Source organism: Topomyia yanbarensis, chromosome 3 (genome assembly GCF_030247195.1).
Source record: "Topomyia yanbarensis strain Yona2022 chromosome 3, ASM3024719v1, whole genome shotgun sequence".
NCBI classification, from domain to species: domain Eukaryota; kingdom Metazoa; phylum Arthropoda; class Insecta; order Diptera; family Culicidae; genus Topomyia; species Topomyia yanbarensis.
Window position 1 is genome coordinate 367,081,289 of NC_080672.1, and position 16,898 is coordinate 367,098,186.

Genomic DNA, 16,898 nt, shown 5'->3' on the forward strand with positions numbered 1-16,898 from the left:
CCTCGGTCTCTAGTAGCAACATGTATCGGACTAACATTCCTTCCTCTCCCAGAAGATCTGCATTCGGACGTGGCCGGCGTCGGTATTGATCAGCATGCAGGGATCAGAATAGATTGTATAATGTGGCTCATCATGTTATTCCCAAGCATGTTGTTCCAATGAACATTTTGCAACCTAATTTGGTTCTGGTCAATAACGGAGTAGCAACTACGGGCGATCTCTTATGCTTATGCTTATATGCTTATTAAAATCTAACCTCCTTTCGTGTTTTTATAGTTTTTCCCATTACTACGAGGTGCCGACTGACACGAAAGAGATGTGCAGAGCTGTCATCGGATTACATTTCCAGCTGTGTTAAAAATAATTGAAGCTCTTATTTGACGGTTGAAAATGAACTGTTTTCAAATCTTGGTAAGGCATATAAAATAATAATTATCATAGTCTGCGTAGAATGAATGTGCTGTTTGTTCGTTTGACATTTTCAGTTGTTTCACCGAGCATTGAAAATGAATGTCGCTGAATATGACCAATTTTCATTCAATGGATTTAAATATTTGTAACTCTGATTTCCAGATATCGCTGGCGCTTGGAGGTATAATTGAATATTAATTGAAGTACCGGTGAGATTCTGTGTAATAATATCAACCCATTCATGCCCATGTTGTTTGTGGACAACAACGTTTTTAAACAGCTATAACTTTTGATTGAGGCGAGATTTGCCCACAAAAACAAGTAAGGTTCATTAATGTGATTATTGCCTTTAATTTGCGTATTAACAGTTACAAGGATCAGCTCTAGAACTGAAGTTATTGCAATTAGTCTGATTGGATTCCGATGGAGCAGTGCAGCCAGGGACAGTTTACGTTGACGACAGAAACTGATGTTTTCATATATCTTCGTTATGGTGCAATATTATTGAAAACTGATAAAACTTATCAATTTAGGCTGTCGTTGGCTATCTTTTCCACGTAATTGGACTATTGTAATTATTCTAGGAGAATTGTATTGAGCATTAGAAGGTAAAAATTGACCAGATCCTAGCACTGCCATGGAAGCACCTATCTTTATAAAAATAGGTTTTTCGTGTTTCCTAATCTCAACGTTTTCAAGGAAAAATAGTTTTGAAACCCTACATGCATTAGAAAAAAGTTGGGCATGAAAGGGTTAAACAGTACAGAATGATTATTTTTCTTTGTTTTTATTTATTTGACTTTAAATAAAGTTTCAACTGTCACTACATAATGATTATTCAGTCCGACTTGAACCTTCGTTCGATCCCGTCACATAATTCCTGAATTACCTAGAACTTTTCAACAGCAACAGTCTTTTTCAAGACTATCTATATTTTTTAGTCGATCAGTCTTTTTCAAGACAACGTTTTTCAAGAATAAATCAGCCTAAAAAAAATTAATTCTTCCAACATGTGTGGATTCTCCCTGCCTTTTCATACCCCAGTCTCAGCTCAAATCCGAAATTTTCCAAGTCCCATAAAGGATAATTTTTTTTAAGTGACGCTACATTTCGAAGTTTTATGACATCATTTAGCATCAGACATACGAATTCGATGTTTGAATATTCAAAGGGTTCTTATGTGTTTTTCACGGGTAATTGTTTTGCACTTTGGCCATTTTGTGCAACCCCCTTAATCATGTTCGATAGAGCTCAAATTTTGCAAAGTGACTTTTTTCGATGCTAATGCTATTGAGGTGTATTTAATAAATTTTATAAATGTGATGATCACCTTTTCCCAAACATGCCGCTGACACCGGAGGTGGGTAAGAAAACCAACCGGTACGTACATTCACTGGTATGGTTCCCAAAATCTCAACACGTGTAAACGAGTGACGCACATCGTATTCGGTTGGGATTTCGTTCACACGGTAAACGAAAGAAAAACTTCCACCGAGTCTCAGTTTCTAAAACCAAACCGAGCCACTCAGCACCGTTTACATGTGTGTACGAATTTCAACTTGTGTTGATGTATTCTCAGCAGCGGTTTCGGTTTGGCTTTAGAAAACCGCGCCTGGTTTTTTTTTCTGTACACGGTGCTTCGGTTGAAAGAAGAAGCAGTAAATTCGTCTGCAGTGCTGCCGAATAGACAACTGAATTGAGTTCAATTAGTTGTTGAGAGTCAATGGCGTAATATCGAAATGGCTGGTTCTGAGCAGTTGTTAAAAGTGGACAGTCAACAATTGATGTTTGTTTCAATGCTGAACCATGCTATGTAGATATGTTTGCTTTGGCAAAGTAGTCTAGAGCATACAAATTGATGTTAATGTCAAAATGTTTAAATTGAAATTGAAGAAAACAATGAAATCAGCGATGTCAATAAAATAACAAAAACAATAAAATCAATTAAATTAATGAAATCAATTAAACATGACTTGAATCACTTGAAACTTCACATTAACACTCAATGCATTCAAGGCTTGGGGTATTTATATTGCCAATAGTCGTATCAATGAGATCTGAACTATAAACACTCATAGTAATAGACTCGCGGATGTAAAAACCGCAAAACTGGCAACTAGAAAAACAAGCATGTTAAACTGGCATCACCCAAAAATGTGCAAGCTCGAACGTGCTCGACTGTATTCGATCATCTGTTTTTATGAAAATAATTTTTCAAGTGGCTCAATATATGAATCAAAAGAGAAGTTATATGTTTGATACTGAGCAACAAGAAATTGAGAAAAGAAAGAAAAAATCCAATTTCTTCAGAAACACAAATTTGATGAAAAAGAGCATAAGTAAAATACTTTCTGTGTAGTTATATTGAACAAAATAAATATCTTTCTAAATAACATTGTGAAATACTAATACGAACACGAAAAATGAAGCCTACTGTGAATAACAAAATATATTTTTTTAAAATAAAATCGCAATACTTGTTCTGCTTGTTTGCATTGAATGACGTCATGCTCGTTTGGCTCCGGATTTTGACAGTTCGTTTGGCGCGATAAAAGTCCCTTCGCTGGTCTATTACTATGAGTGTCTATAATCTAAACCACGTCTGGTTGCGCTGGTTAGGTGATTCTTGAATAATCTCGAGCACACACTCGCATTTTGTATACATACATCCTTATTATTACTGCTACGGCGCATCGTATTGATACATCTATTCTTGCACAGAGGCAATTGCGTGTATGTGTGTGTTATTTACATATCGTCGCTGTTGTGCTATCTTATGACAAGCGCCATTTAGCATATTTCGAGAAAAACGATTTTTAAAGTTTGAGATTGAATATCTTGAAACTTATAAATGGTATAATCAATCCAAAGAAGACAATTGATGCTTCTATCTATTCTGCATTAAACTCTCAAATATTATGAAGATCGGTTGGCTATGTTGCGAGTTTTTACTATGAATGTAAACAAAAGTCGCACTCACACGTGTCATAGGCGTGTATTGATGACAAAATTTGTATGACGTGTCATAACCGTGCATGGAAAATTTCCCAAAGAAAAAAATCATTAATTTTTAACTTTTATTCATATCTTTGCGTTCATATGGTCTATAAACAATCGGTGAAATGCATTTTGAAGGGAATGAGTCAGGGAATCTAGAAAAAAAAAAATGATATTTTTGATTACAGTGTTGCCAAATATGCTTTATTTCCAGTTTAAAAGTAGAACTGTGTTTTTCTCACAACTCGTGTAATTTTCTTTTGAAAATGTTTATGCCATTGTGTTCCTCAGACATTTGCACAAATAAAAACAGCTAAAACTTCAATATAACTTGAGTAAATCCTTAGATACAGTGATTTGAAGCAAAAAACTCACAATTTCTCATCATGTTTCTCGCTATATCATAGTAACCAAGTAGAATTTCAAAATTTTGAAAACGCCACTTTGTAGAGATTTTTCAAACAAATAAGGTGGCATACCTAACTCAGTTTACCCCAAAATGGCGTTTGTCATAAGATAGCACAACAGCGACGATATGTTAATCAACTCAGACGCAAGTGGGGGGAAACTCACGATTTGGTCCTTATTTACTGAGTGCTGGTAATACAAATTTCTGTTATTTTTGCTGTTACTGTTCATCGTTTTGAAATAGGGTTGCCACCTCTAGAGAGGCTTTGACCCGGAGATTTTCACTGACCTGGGGGGTGGTGGATTTTGAGTGGAACTAGACGGAAATTGGAATCAAAGCGATTTCAGAGCACTTTAATCGCTTTTTATTGCTACGTTACAGTAAAGCTGCAAATTTTACAGTAAAGCTGTAAATTTTTCATTTTTATGAACGGTTTTGTTGGTTTAATTTCACTTCCCCGACAAAATGCCAATAATACAAAAGCACCAGCTCTCGCTGTGGAGGATAAGTCGAACGAGCATTGCTCTCCTCCATAACTAACAGGAAAAGGAGAGCAAAGGAGGCTGCGGCATCATATGGGAAGCACTATGTGGTGTCGGTTATTCATAACCAGTGGTCACAACAAAATGGAAAAACTCACCTCCCTAGCCCACAGTTAAGGGTTGCTGCAGGAGTAGCAACAACACGAGAAGAACTAGTTTGTTGTTGACCTAGTCAGTTGGCTAAACCTGCCATACCTTGGTGCAGCGGTCAATAAGCACCACTAACAGTGATGTGATTTGGTAAAATTGCACCAAAATGACTTTTTTACATCATTTTGAGCGACTTAGTAGGATGCTACATTTCATATAGCGAAATATTACTTTCCTTAATTTGTAGTAAATTTCATTTGTTTTTCATATTCATTGCTTTGTGAAAAAAGTTAGCAATATTTGGTGAACTAATCTTCGCCACCTTGAAACGAAGGTTAGTCAAAAAAAAACTGAATCAGAGTAATAGTTAACTTAGACTTTTTAAATATTTTGTAAAGAATCAATTAATTCCAAAAAAATGAAAATATTATTCTTCCCACCAAACCCAGAGAAATTGATGTGAAGCCCGGAGGCCCGAAGATCGCTCCCGAAAACCGGAGTCTCCGGGTCAAACCCGGAGGGGTGGCAACCCTATTTTGAAACATTTTGGAGGTCCTCTAGAAGGTATGGTCGCGAACATTCGAGTTTAGAGAAAACTACCACTAAATTATTCAATTTCTATAAAACTAAAAAATTAATTGAGAACAGCAACCAACTAACGAATAGCAAAAACACTTTCATTTTATAGACCGCCGTTAAAAACTAAGTTTCTTCAAGGAATAAATATTTCCGGCGATACCAGTCGATGTGTGTATGTAAATCTACTGCAGAACAATTAAATTTTTAAAAAATGTTGCGCAATAATTTGAATAAAAAAATTGCTCACATTGTGACCAAACACGAAGTTGTCTGTCTCATTACAACAAAACATGTAAAACGACCTTGAATCATTAATGTGGATATTGGACCACAATGCAACCATGCTAGTTGTTAAGGTTGCACAGAGAAAGCGCAAAATTCGCAAACGAAAAAAGCAGTTTTTTTCCACACCGTATGTCAGATCTTCATAAAAATCAATCAGCAGTACTGTAACAACATTCTACATACGCTGATTGATTTTTATGAAGATCTGACATACGGTGTGGAAAAAACTGCTTTTTTCGTTTGCGAATTTTGCGCTTTCTCTGTGCAACCTTAAATCATCATGAATAGGCCGCCATTTTGAATTTCTAATTTACGACGCAATTCAAGTTTCGTTTCCTGGGAAATATATGCCTATTTAAATATGCGTGCTTTTAAATGCTAAATCTTCGTGAAAATAACACCATATTGGGATGCAAAATGACGACGAATAACAATTTTTAATCCCTACAAAACTTTTCGATATCAAAAATAATCTTGTTTTATGATATTTTTTACCATTAAAACGTTATTGAATACCAGTAGTATTGAGTATAGCTTGCCATTTCAGATTTTAAATGACGGCAGGCATCAATTTGCGATCATTTGACATATTTCTTATATTTAAAATGTCCATGTCGCGTGTTTCTAGATGACAGAATATCTTGAATATACCGTCATCTTAAATTTTGATCTGCTATCATAGGTATAAAAATAGCGGAGGCTATTAAAATTCCTTTTACTTTTACTGAGTTAAGGAACGCCATTTATGGCCACGAACATAATTTATTTGAACAGAAATATGTCTGAAGACATTTTTTCAATTACCGAAAAAATACCTTATATTATACCCAAAAGAAATTTGTTTAGAATTCTTAATAAAATACTAGCAGCACTAGCATAGCCGATAAACATCAACCCGAATACACAACCGCAACACAACCGATGTTTGGTTTCGTTATTCTCGTGCTTTCCATACTTGTGCACCGGTAAACGAAAATCAAAACCAAACCGCGGTGCTGTGTAATCGAAACTCGGTTTGGTTTTCGTGTCTCGTATAAACACAACCAGCGATAAGACCGCACGCAATGTAAAGGAAACATAAACACTTGTGGAAATTTGGTTTATCGTACCGGTACTCAACCGGTATTTTACCACCTCTGGCTGACACCCCAAAAAACAGTCTTCTGAATAGTTTCCAATAATCGGGAATAAATACAACGGTTGGTGAAAAAAAACTAATATTCAAATAAACTTTTCTTATTGTAGTATGATAAAGGCGGGTTCAATTTCCTTATAAATCGTCTGCACAGTAAACCGTTCTACATGGAACAATTCTCCATCCGTCACCTTCAAACACCTGACTTCGAATGATATTTCAAACTAATTTGGGTAGGTTCCCATTAAAAATATTCAAAAAATTGACTTGTTTTTTCTTTGTATTTTGTTTAAATGTACAAGTATCTACTTATATTGTGTTTTACACGAGTTTTTCGATCGACGCATCAAACAAGTTTCCACATGCCATTGTTCGAAGCGGTGTCCTGGCCGCCATGGGGCGCTCGCGGCTGGAAACGCGCGCCTCAGGTAGAAACCTTTTCATGGCATTATGCTCGTTCCCAGAATGCTTCGCGTACAAGTCTCGAGAAAAAAATACTTTAGAGGCACAGCAGACTAATCGTGATTTATCAAACAACCACAGAAAACGGTGAAAAACAAAAAAACTTGGTCAAAATTGTTAAAGTCACATTGTAGTCCGTCATACTGGAATCGTTTTTTTTTATTTTGATACATATTAACTGAAATTCTTATTTATAAATCCTTTCTTTCTCGATTTTAGCTGTGTCAATCTGTGGGATGCAACGCACCTTTCTTTTAAACATCTCTGATATGTGTCTGGACCCCTCTCGAATTTTTTGACTTGTTGAGAAATTTTAAAATATTTTGTATTTTAAATCGTTCTAAACACAAAATCATTCCAAACCAGATTCGACCACCAAAAATGACTTTTAATTAAATGAGGTTATTGCATGTGTTATACAATGAACATTTCAAAATCGAAATTTCGGACCTCCTCCGAAATTTTTCCTTGAATCGGCCCCAGCTTATTGAGCAGACCAATCGTGCAATGTAAATAAACATTACTCATGCCTGAGTTGGAGGAGATAAGTATTGTACATCCACCAAAAAAGAAATTTAAATTTTTGTCAGAATTTAGTTAAAGTAAAAAAATGCCAATAAAACATTTAAAAATATTTCTTGGTTACGATTTCAACACGAAGATGTTTTTAAACGAATGCATTTCACAAAAGTTGATCTTTATTTTTAAACTACGGGGCTTACGAAAGCGTTATTCCTAACATATATAACGTAAGCAGTACCACGTTCCGGATGTGATGCAACTGGACACAATGTGGCTTCAGAAAAGCATCAATCGATATTGTGTTGGTGAAACCCATCATTCATTTTCTAGTCTCGCGATTCTTGCTGCAGGAAAAGGTATAATGATTCTTGGGTTGGTCGAATATCTGTGAATCATAATTTATCTATGTGTTTAACCTTAATCCGCTTTAATCAATCAGCAGCTCAAGAATATTCTACTTATGATCGGTATATTATTCCAAGAATTCTGATCTAAGTATTTTTCGAAACAAAGATTATGCCGCTCTTTTCTTTAAAAAGTTTTCATGGCGGCGCCAGCAGTGCAGACAACTAGCATATCCTCATCGCGGAGCCCCTAGAATCCTGGCCCAGTGTGCCCATGCGTAAAGAGTGTGCTAAAACATGATATTCTGAAACTAATCATTTCTGTAAAGTAAACTTTATCCTTTTTATCCAATGTAACTCTATACACTCAGGTTTTTTACGCGGGGGATACAGGCCGCGTAAATGAAAACCGCGTAAATTTCAAAATCCGCGTAAATGAAAACCGCGTAAATTTCAAAATCCGCGTAAAAAACCGCGTAAAAAATACCGCGCAAAAAAAACCGCGTAAAAAAACTTGAGTGTATCTGTTTTACACCTGTTCAATAATAGGGGCTCCTCAGTTCAATAGTGCCCATGCGACCCCGAGTGGTCTCAAGCCGATTCTGATTGTACATTGTCAAAACATTGCCCTGTACGGTAAATATGATTAAAATTGGATACACCCAGTGCTAAATTGTTACTCTGACAGACCAGAAAGAAGCATACTTGTCAGTTTAACAAATTCGGTAATGAGGAACGAAGAAAATGTTCCAAAATTTTATCAAACCATTGCTTTGATTCGAATTTTTGCCTGTTTTCAGCGCATATGTATTCCTGTGTCACTTGAAGTTTACAGGAAAGTTTCATAAAATGGTTCCCTAAGCATTTTTAATATTTTCTTTATTTCATCGAAAAAAAAACGGAAACTGGCGAAATATTTCTTGCACAGCTCAGATTTATTTACTTTAAAGTTATTTGAAATGGCAGCCTTCTGATTTAATTATTTGCGATAATCTTCCAGCGAAACTGAAACAGCTGACTCGCACGGTATCTTCTGCAATATTTTGCCATGCTTTTTCAATTGCAGTCATTAGAGCATCCTTATTACGTTTTAGTTTAGCGTTGGTAGCGCTCTCAACAATACTCTAAATTTCAAAGTCGTGTGGGTTGATATTCGGAGACGAAGGAGGTCACATTTTGTGGTTCGAGAAATGCTTAAAATTGTGGTGGTACCACGTTTGCACACTTCTTTCCCCGTGTGCTGGTACTGAATCTTGGGTAATTCCAACATCTGTAAAATCGTTTTTGATTCATGGCAATTTTTTCTGTTGGTAAAAGCTTTAGGTAGACGTACTGGTTGATTATCACGCCATCCGGAAATCGAAAAACAGGAGATTTGGTACCATTTGAAGCTACTACAGTCGAAATCATAACCGAATCCGAATCCTATATACATTTTTTTCGCTGAGAATGATTGAATAGAAGATGCTTACCAGTATCCTCTCATGGTTATGGTTAAATTTTCGGTTTACATTGATTAATTTCTCAACCGAATAGATAACGACGACGTCAGGATAATCTGCGAACTATGTTTTTAGCATTTTGCATTTTTCCAGTTTTTTTTCGTTGCCTTAGAAACAAGCTGGTGTTGTCAGAGTTTGTATGACTACAAACCAAGATCTTTTTTCATCACACTTTGGATCGTCTTACGTGACACATTCTAATCCTTAGCCATTTGGTTCATGGATCTGGCCGAAATGCGACGTATTTTGTTGGCCACAGCTTTAATCAATGTCTTTGTCCTTACAGAATGAGACCTTTTGCAATCCTGGACGTCTGGATGCTCCACTTCCGTCCTGCAATCGTTTCTTGCATCGTCAGACAAATTTTCGATTCACACCGAGCAGTTTTGTTATGTCTCCAACGAACTTCTGTTTCCTTAATGGGTCCAAAATAGCATAGCGTTTGGACTCCCACTCTATAGTTCTGAAATTTCACAACATAACTAAACAATTGTTACGTTAATTTTATCTCAGAAGAAAATATTTTCACGTACACTTAACTTTGATTTGCTCCCAGCGGTTTGTTTTGATCTGTCAAAATTCAATAATAATGCGACCGTCTTAAAAAGCCACCCTGTACTTACATATAGCCAGAGGTAGCAATTCTAAACTGCTGAGTCAAAGCAGCAATATCAAATGTTTGGATAATTTGATGAAAAAATTTCACGACACACGTTTAATCTTCGTTTGTAAGCAGAAGCTACGTTTTCCCTCAGTGGAAAAAAAATGAAAGTTGTTGATCTACTGACAACTAGTGAATGAATTTGAATGCATAAATTCGCACAGTTGACTAGATTTCTAGAAAAGTTAAATAGAATGCGTCAAATAATCAACCAAAATCAGCGCCAACTACGTTTGCCAAAACAACCGTTCCCATAGTTAAATAAAATAATAGAAATAAATATGTTTATGTGATTTTGATTCCGAAGTAAAAAGGATGAATTTTAAAACAGTGTTGGAAATATGAAAATTATAATGCATTCCGAATTTATTATGATTGTAGAAAAATGTATGGGATTTGTCTAACCCCACTAATCCTGAAACAGAAAGTACCTTCTATTTTCTTCACCAATTCGACGGATGCTACCAACAAACAAAAAAAACTACTGCACTACATCACAAACTACAATCAATGCTTCCAAATAAAAAACCGTAAATCTGATTCATCAAATCCAAATAGAGTAAAACATAATTCCCGAACTTACCGCTCCGTTGGCATCGGTGGTAGCGCCTCCGTTGGCTCCAGTGCCGGCGGCGGCAGCGGCAGCAGCAGCTGCTGCTGCAGCCTTCTCCGCCTTCGCCGATCGACCCTTGCCGCGACCGCGCTTCGATTCCGGTTTCAGCAGTTGCCCATCCGGCCCGTAGAGAATCTGCAATGGGGTTACGTTAGAGCAAAGACACAAGCTTTTAGTTTTCGGTCGTTCTCCGTTGCAGCGGGGCGCTGCGAGCGGTTAGTTGAATAGTAGCTATAAAATAAATAAGTTTTGATGGAAGTTCGGCGGGGAGAGCTTTTCGCTCGTTGTGCTATGCTTAGCTGAAAAGCTAACTTAATCGGATTGAAAGCGAAACGGAAAATAGCGAAAGCAGAGCAACTTTCGCCGGCTGGCGTAAAGCTAACCTAGTAGTTCAGCTAGTCTCCGTTAGGTGAGTTCGGTTTCGCCTTCCCGCCGTTTGGATTTCGCCCCCCCATTTTTACGCATACAATTTGAACAGTTTTCTGTGTACATATATAGTGACTGCCGGCGTTGGTGGGTCATAAATCAGGACAGCTGTTTCGTCTGTTTGGGGTCGGTCGTCGATCCTGCCTGCCTTCCTTCAACCTCCCCTCCGTACACGACGAGACTCGCAGAGATGAGGAACATAAACATCGAAGAAGCCTAATGAGTTCGAATGATTTTCGGGGTCTTGTTATTGCCGCTGCGAGTTCTGTGAGCATGGAGGTAGTAGTAGGCTGGAAATGTTTGTCAGATGCTTCTTGAAGGGAAACACCACATGAGCAGATGTGATTTTTATAGGATTCCGCTTTCGAGTTTCGGTCTTTCGTTATGGTTCCAATTCGGGTTGATAACTTTGTAGCGTGCTGGTTTGTTTCTGCTGTTTTTATTTCGAATATTTTTGAAAGGATGATGGAAAGCGTACTTTTTTTCGAGCTACGGTAGGACATTTGTCGCACGACAGGATATGCAGGATATTTGAAATTGGTTTACTCTAGATGCATTGCGCATGGATGATTTATGAACAGCGGATGTTTGGATTAACATTTTGATTGTTTATTATTTTGCTGCCTTTTTTATCTGAAGAAGTTTTGTTGGAACGGAAGTATTGTACTATATTTACGAGAACAGAGTTGCTAAATTTGCTAAACAAACAGTCGAGCTTAATGACTCTGTGCAATTAGACAAAATAGGTATAGCTTCTTAAGTTTAAAAATTGTGACAAAATCACCTCGCTCGCAACAGAATAACATGGCAACAGAGTAGCCTATGCTTTGGCAGATTTTTCAACCGGGCTTTCGACGCCCCTTCAGTAACAAAGCATTGACCCTTTAAGATTTTTTCAACATTCTGACACATAGTAGGCTTTGCCTAGCGAAGATGCGAAAAGTGTTTTGTGTCAAAATTTCCGCATTGTTGTTTGGTGGATTGCAGTTTCTTTGTGCTGTTCCCGGAAAATAGATGGCAAATAGTGGATGACAAGTGAACGTGTTAAACAATGCGTATTTTTAAACAGTCAATTGGAGGTTACAACAGTTGCCATGGGCCTCAAAAGCGGTATGTAATTTTTGTTCTTCGTGTTCAAATATTATAAACATTGTAATATTTTTATGAACTTTGACTCAATGCCAAATAATTCAGAATTGAATACTTTACGGTGACGTCACAAATGAACTCGAGTATACATTTTTGACAGTTCGCATGTACTGTGTTATTTTACATGGACTTAGAAAAATTCTTTGTGATTTGCTACAAGCGTTGTCACCATGCAAACAGTACTAGTAAACTGTCAAGAAAAGTGAGGTTAACCGAGTCAGTAAAGAACCTAATACAGATCAAACGAAAATGCAGAACTATTATCGTTCAAGAAGGAGTGCAAAGCACAAAAACTCCCAAATCTCTTCCCCAATCATTGTATAATAGCAATGCTTGCAACCCACCCGTTTTTCGGCAAAAATGCACTTCATTAAAAAGTCTAACTTCTTTCCCCCGCACCCGTCCCCTTCGGTTGTCGTTCTTGTTGACGACAGCATTATCCGTGTCATCAACCCGGGGCAAACGTGACTCATCTCCCCCAAAATCATACCTACGGCAGCCAGCACACGACAACGGCAAGAACAAACGGCACGAAAATAGGCGAAAAATGCCCCCCCCCCCCCACCAACACAAGCCCCAGCTCACGCGCTCAAGCCCCTCTTCAGAAACTCTTTCATTTTTTCGGCAATTCAATGAAGCCTTCGCTGCTTCAGCGATGCTGGGCGAAGAATCAACCCAACAAAGGAAAGGAAAATCTTCACACAGCGCTCCTTTTCGGCAGAAGTGGAAAACTCATCTCAACGAGGCTAAAACGAAAAGAAAAACGTTGGACGAAATGGAACGCTGCTGGCGGAACTGGCTGGCTGGGACCCGATGATGCTCAAAGTTCATTCACCGGTGTGAGTACAGCGGCGCGGCACAGCACACGACTCACTCACTTGCGTTCGCTCTGCTGGGGGTAACCATTTTTCCTCGGAAAATCCCGAAAGCGAAAACAAACACCAGCCACCGTACCGTACCGTCCGTCGCGTTCCGTTCCGATCCGATCCGACCCGCTCCATGCTGCTGGATGCGTTTATTTCGCTTCATCCAACCAACCGATTCTTGTTTTGCCTCTCTGATGCAGTTGCTGCAGTGATTATTGTTGTCACTCATTTTGCTACCGTCGCGGTATGCCCAAAAATAGATGACATTCGCCTTCAGGCAGCCGGTATCTTCTTCAAGTTGAAGTTGGAAGTCATTAGAAAGAAAAAATACAAACCTTCCACAAATCGGAACAGAAAGACAAATTCGACGACCGACCGGAGGGGTTTGTTTGGCGGGAGCGAAAAAAATTAAATGGTGGCGGTGGTGATGACGTCCGAAAATAGAGTCGGTTCCCGGTTCGAGATTCGAATCGAACATATGTGTTCTCTTTAGCTAAGTTGAAGAATGGTGGGAAAAGTGGATCAGACCGATGGAATCGAAGCGGGTGTGACTTTTCAATGTCTTGCCGCCGGTCGATTTCAATGTTCAATGGGACAAATGGGTGCATGTTGTGCCGTCAGCGACTATAGACACCGGATGTCGGTTGAAGAGGTTTGTTTAGATTCGATGATACGGTGGCTGCAACTTAGGCGTAAATAGATTTGGAGCTGTTGTTTAGTTGGATAGTTCACGTTAAAAGTATTGACATTAGTTTTTTGGATACTAAATATTTTTTTCCTCAATCTATTCATTTGACGCAGAACATTTAGCTTGAAGGTGACAATTTTTTCTGTTCTACATTTCAAATACTAAATAATAGATAATTTATAAAATCAACAACTTTAACTTTCCGTATGGATCGTTCTTAGTTCGATTCGTCCAATTACAGGAATATATACTTGCTTGGCCTAAATAACTCAAGCAGTTTTATTTTTGAGTATAGAAATTTTCCAGTTGACATGACTGCCATCTGTTTAGCAGCATTTGAAAGTGGAGCTCGAATTCATAAATCAACTGAGTCTTTCGGAGTGACGAATTTAAAATGAAACAGGATTTAAAAGTTAAATCAAATTTGACTTATTTGTCGCTAAGTGAATTCGTGGAATTCAATCAGAATAAGGGCCGATTTTTTCACCTTCACTTAACTTTTGAAACATTTTTAATACATCGGTAATCCTGGTTGAAAAGTTAAGTGATGGTGAATAAATCGTGAACAATATGAATTGGTGTTTGAGTTGTATAATTAACTTAAACTACCCCCTGTTATTAGCTCTACTAGTGATTGTGAGAAAGAACCGTATAACTCAAGAGTTGTTATGAAACGCTTAATATTGGTGTTTTTTGTGGTATTCAACGGAGAAAACAGATCGAAATGATGAGTTAAGCGAAAGAAATTATGTGAAAAAAAATTCCACCCCAAAGGCAAGGTTCGAACTTGCAACCCTTGAGACACATGATTATCGCATTGGCAAAGTGCTTATTTACTCTTAATATAATTGTTTATTAACACGATCGCATTTTTTTATAGAATTTAGTGCCAGTTTACGTCTGACACGCATGCAAGGTACACACAAATATTTGTTTTTCGCCTAAAACTTTCTTTCAGTCTCGCTTTATCACATATACGGTGAGACGATAGGATTCGAATGAATGACTTGATTGATGAATATTGAGAATTGAGACCTGAGAAATGAGATGAGATATAAAAATAAACGGTGGAAACGTGAGATGTAAAATATTAGAAATAACAGGGCAGAAATGAAAAGTGAGAATATGAGAAACGGAGAAGGAAGCGTAATGTTTTGACAAGGCGAGCACGGTGCTACAGAAATAGTCGGTGGTAGTTCAGAGACGTGGTGGCAGATCCAGGTTTATGGAGGAATAGTGGTTCATCAAGAAAGAGCTAACACGCGAGAGTGTGCTGGGGCAAGGAAACGCTATAGTATACTGAATAGTGATTGATGCGAAAAAAGTGTATTGCTGGGCAAATTACAACTAGTGGTAAGTCTTGATATGCTATCGATCATGGATATAGAACTCGTAGAAATTGACACTTCTACAATGGAACCGAATAATGAGTCACCCGTTATGTTCACAATAATGCACAGGTGAGTATGGTAAAGAGGTAAGAAATATCGAGTCACCCAATACGTCAAATATTTAAATAACCATGACTAAATGACACAATGATCACATCATCATTGGAAAAGAGGAGGAACCATCTAATCACCCTTTGAAACGTATTGGATGGGAAGAGTGGGAATGCCAGCTTCATACCATAACAATGCGTGTAAATTGGCGGGCTCAGCTCCCCACCCATTGGGACATATCTCTATGTAATGGCTTGTCTCACAACTTGAAAAAAGGATTCTGTCTTTGGAAGGTGAATCTTTAAAATGCTCTTGGAATGCGCGTAAGTGTATTTGCTTACGGGTCCACCCATTCCTTTTTTAGCCCTTAAGACAGTGACAAGCTAAAGATGACGAGAAAGCGCGAACAATTTATTCTAGAGAGACTGTTCATCGCTACTGGTTGTTTGCTTGCTACAATGGATGGCAGATCTTACATGTAAAAAGTGAAAATAAGAGGTGAGAAGTGCGTTGTGAGATTTTTAGGATAAGAAATGAGATATTCGTACAGAGGGAATTAAGATATTAAGGGTGAGAAGCGAGATATTCAAAAAGAGACAAGCCAGAGGTGATATACGAGTGGCAAGAAGTAAGAAATTTTCAAACTTGAAAAAAGAGTTGTAACCACTGTGAGAAGTTTGAGGCTAAAAACAACAAGAATTGAGGGTTGAGAAATAAAAATGAGAAATAAGAGGTGAGCTGTAAGAAATAAGTTATCAGTGATTATAAACAAAAGGGAATAAGTGAATGTTATGAACGGTGAAAGTTAGAACACGAATTGCAGGTCTGGAGGTTGGGGTTCCCTTTCCGCTTTGCGTTTTTGCGATTTCCGCCCGACCTAGTCTTCCAGGCTGTCGACAAACATTGGTATTACATTGGTGACACTATGCTATTTACAAAACTGAAGGACATATGTCTAAATTAAATAGTAGGCATGATGCTACACACATACAACTTTAAAGGGAGGAATATGCTTGTTTATTTATAGCACGATGAAAAAAAATGCGTCAAATTGAATACCTCTCATGTTTGCAATTCATTACTTTTCGTGTCTTTTACTTTCACATAGCGAGAGGTAGACAAATGAAGTGAGAAATAAGAGAAAAAAAGTGAGTTATGAGGGAAATGAAAAATTTGATAAACAATTGAGGAGTGAAATGTGAGGAAGAGAGAAACGAGTTATGAGTGTAAAATGTTGAATGTGATAAGCGAGATATGTACACATTAAAAGGAAAGTAAAGGTGAGATATGAGTGGTAAAAAGTGAAAGTAGGAATTGCAAAAATTGAGAAATGAGAGGCTTGAGACTAAAGATAAACAATAAGAGGAGAGATATAAGATGAAAAATAGATATGTGAGAAATAAGGTGTCGGTGAAGATAAACAATAGCCAAGAATTGAGCTATGGAATACAAACAGTGAAAGGTAAGAAACGAAAGAATTGCCAGATGAAAGGCACTAACACTGCTTCCATCCTCCGAAGACAACGGTCAGGAAAAGTTCACAAAGCGAACGAAACAAACTATACAATATACCATCCATGTTGAGTACATGTGCATCATACTACCATACTAAATTCCAGAACAAATCTCTATATTTTTCGATTCGACAGTGCGGATTGTATCAGTCGAGATAACCGTTAGTTATAGTGAAATTTATTAGTCCATTCTCGGAAATCCCAACGAATCGCAAAAGATCATCTACCGCCGAAAAAGGGTATTAAATTAAATAAATATTC

The 16,898-nt window shown here is 37.7% G+C and overlaps 1 protein-coding gene across 2 annotated transcripts in view; it reads right to left on the reverse strand.

Moving 5' to 3' along the window:
• The window catches only part of LOC131690847 (methylcytosine dioxygenase TET-like), a 574,639-nt gene that overhangs the window by 393,963 nt on the left and 163,778 nt on the right, over positions 1–16,898 (reverse strand). For both annotated transcript variants that reach the window (XM_058976913.1, XM_058976912.1), the window contains exon 4: positions 10,523–10,687. In XM_058976913.1, the coding sequence (XP_058832896.1) occupies positions 10,523–10,687 (165 nt within the window). The remainder of the gene's footprint in view (positions 1–10,522; positions 10,688–16,898) is intronic.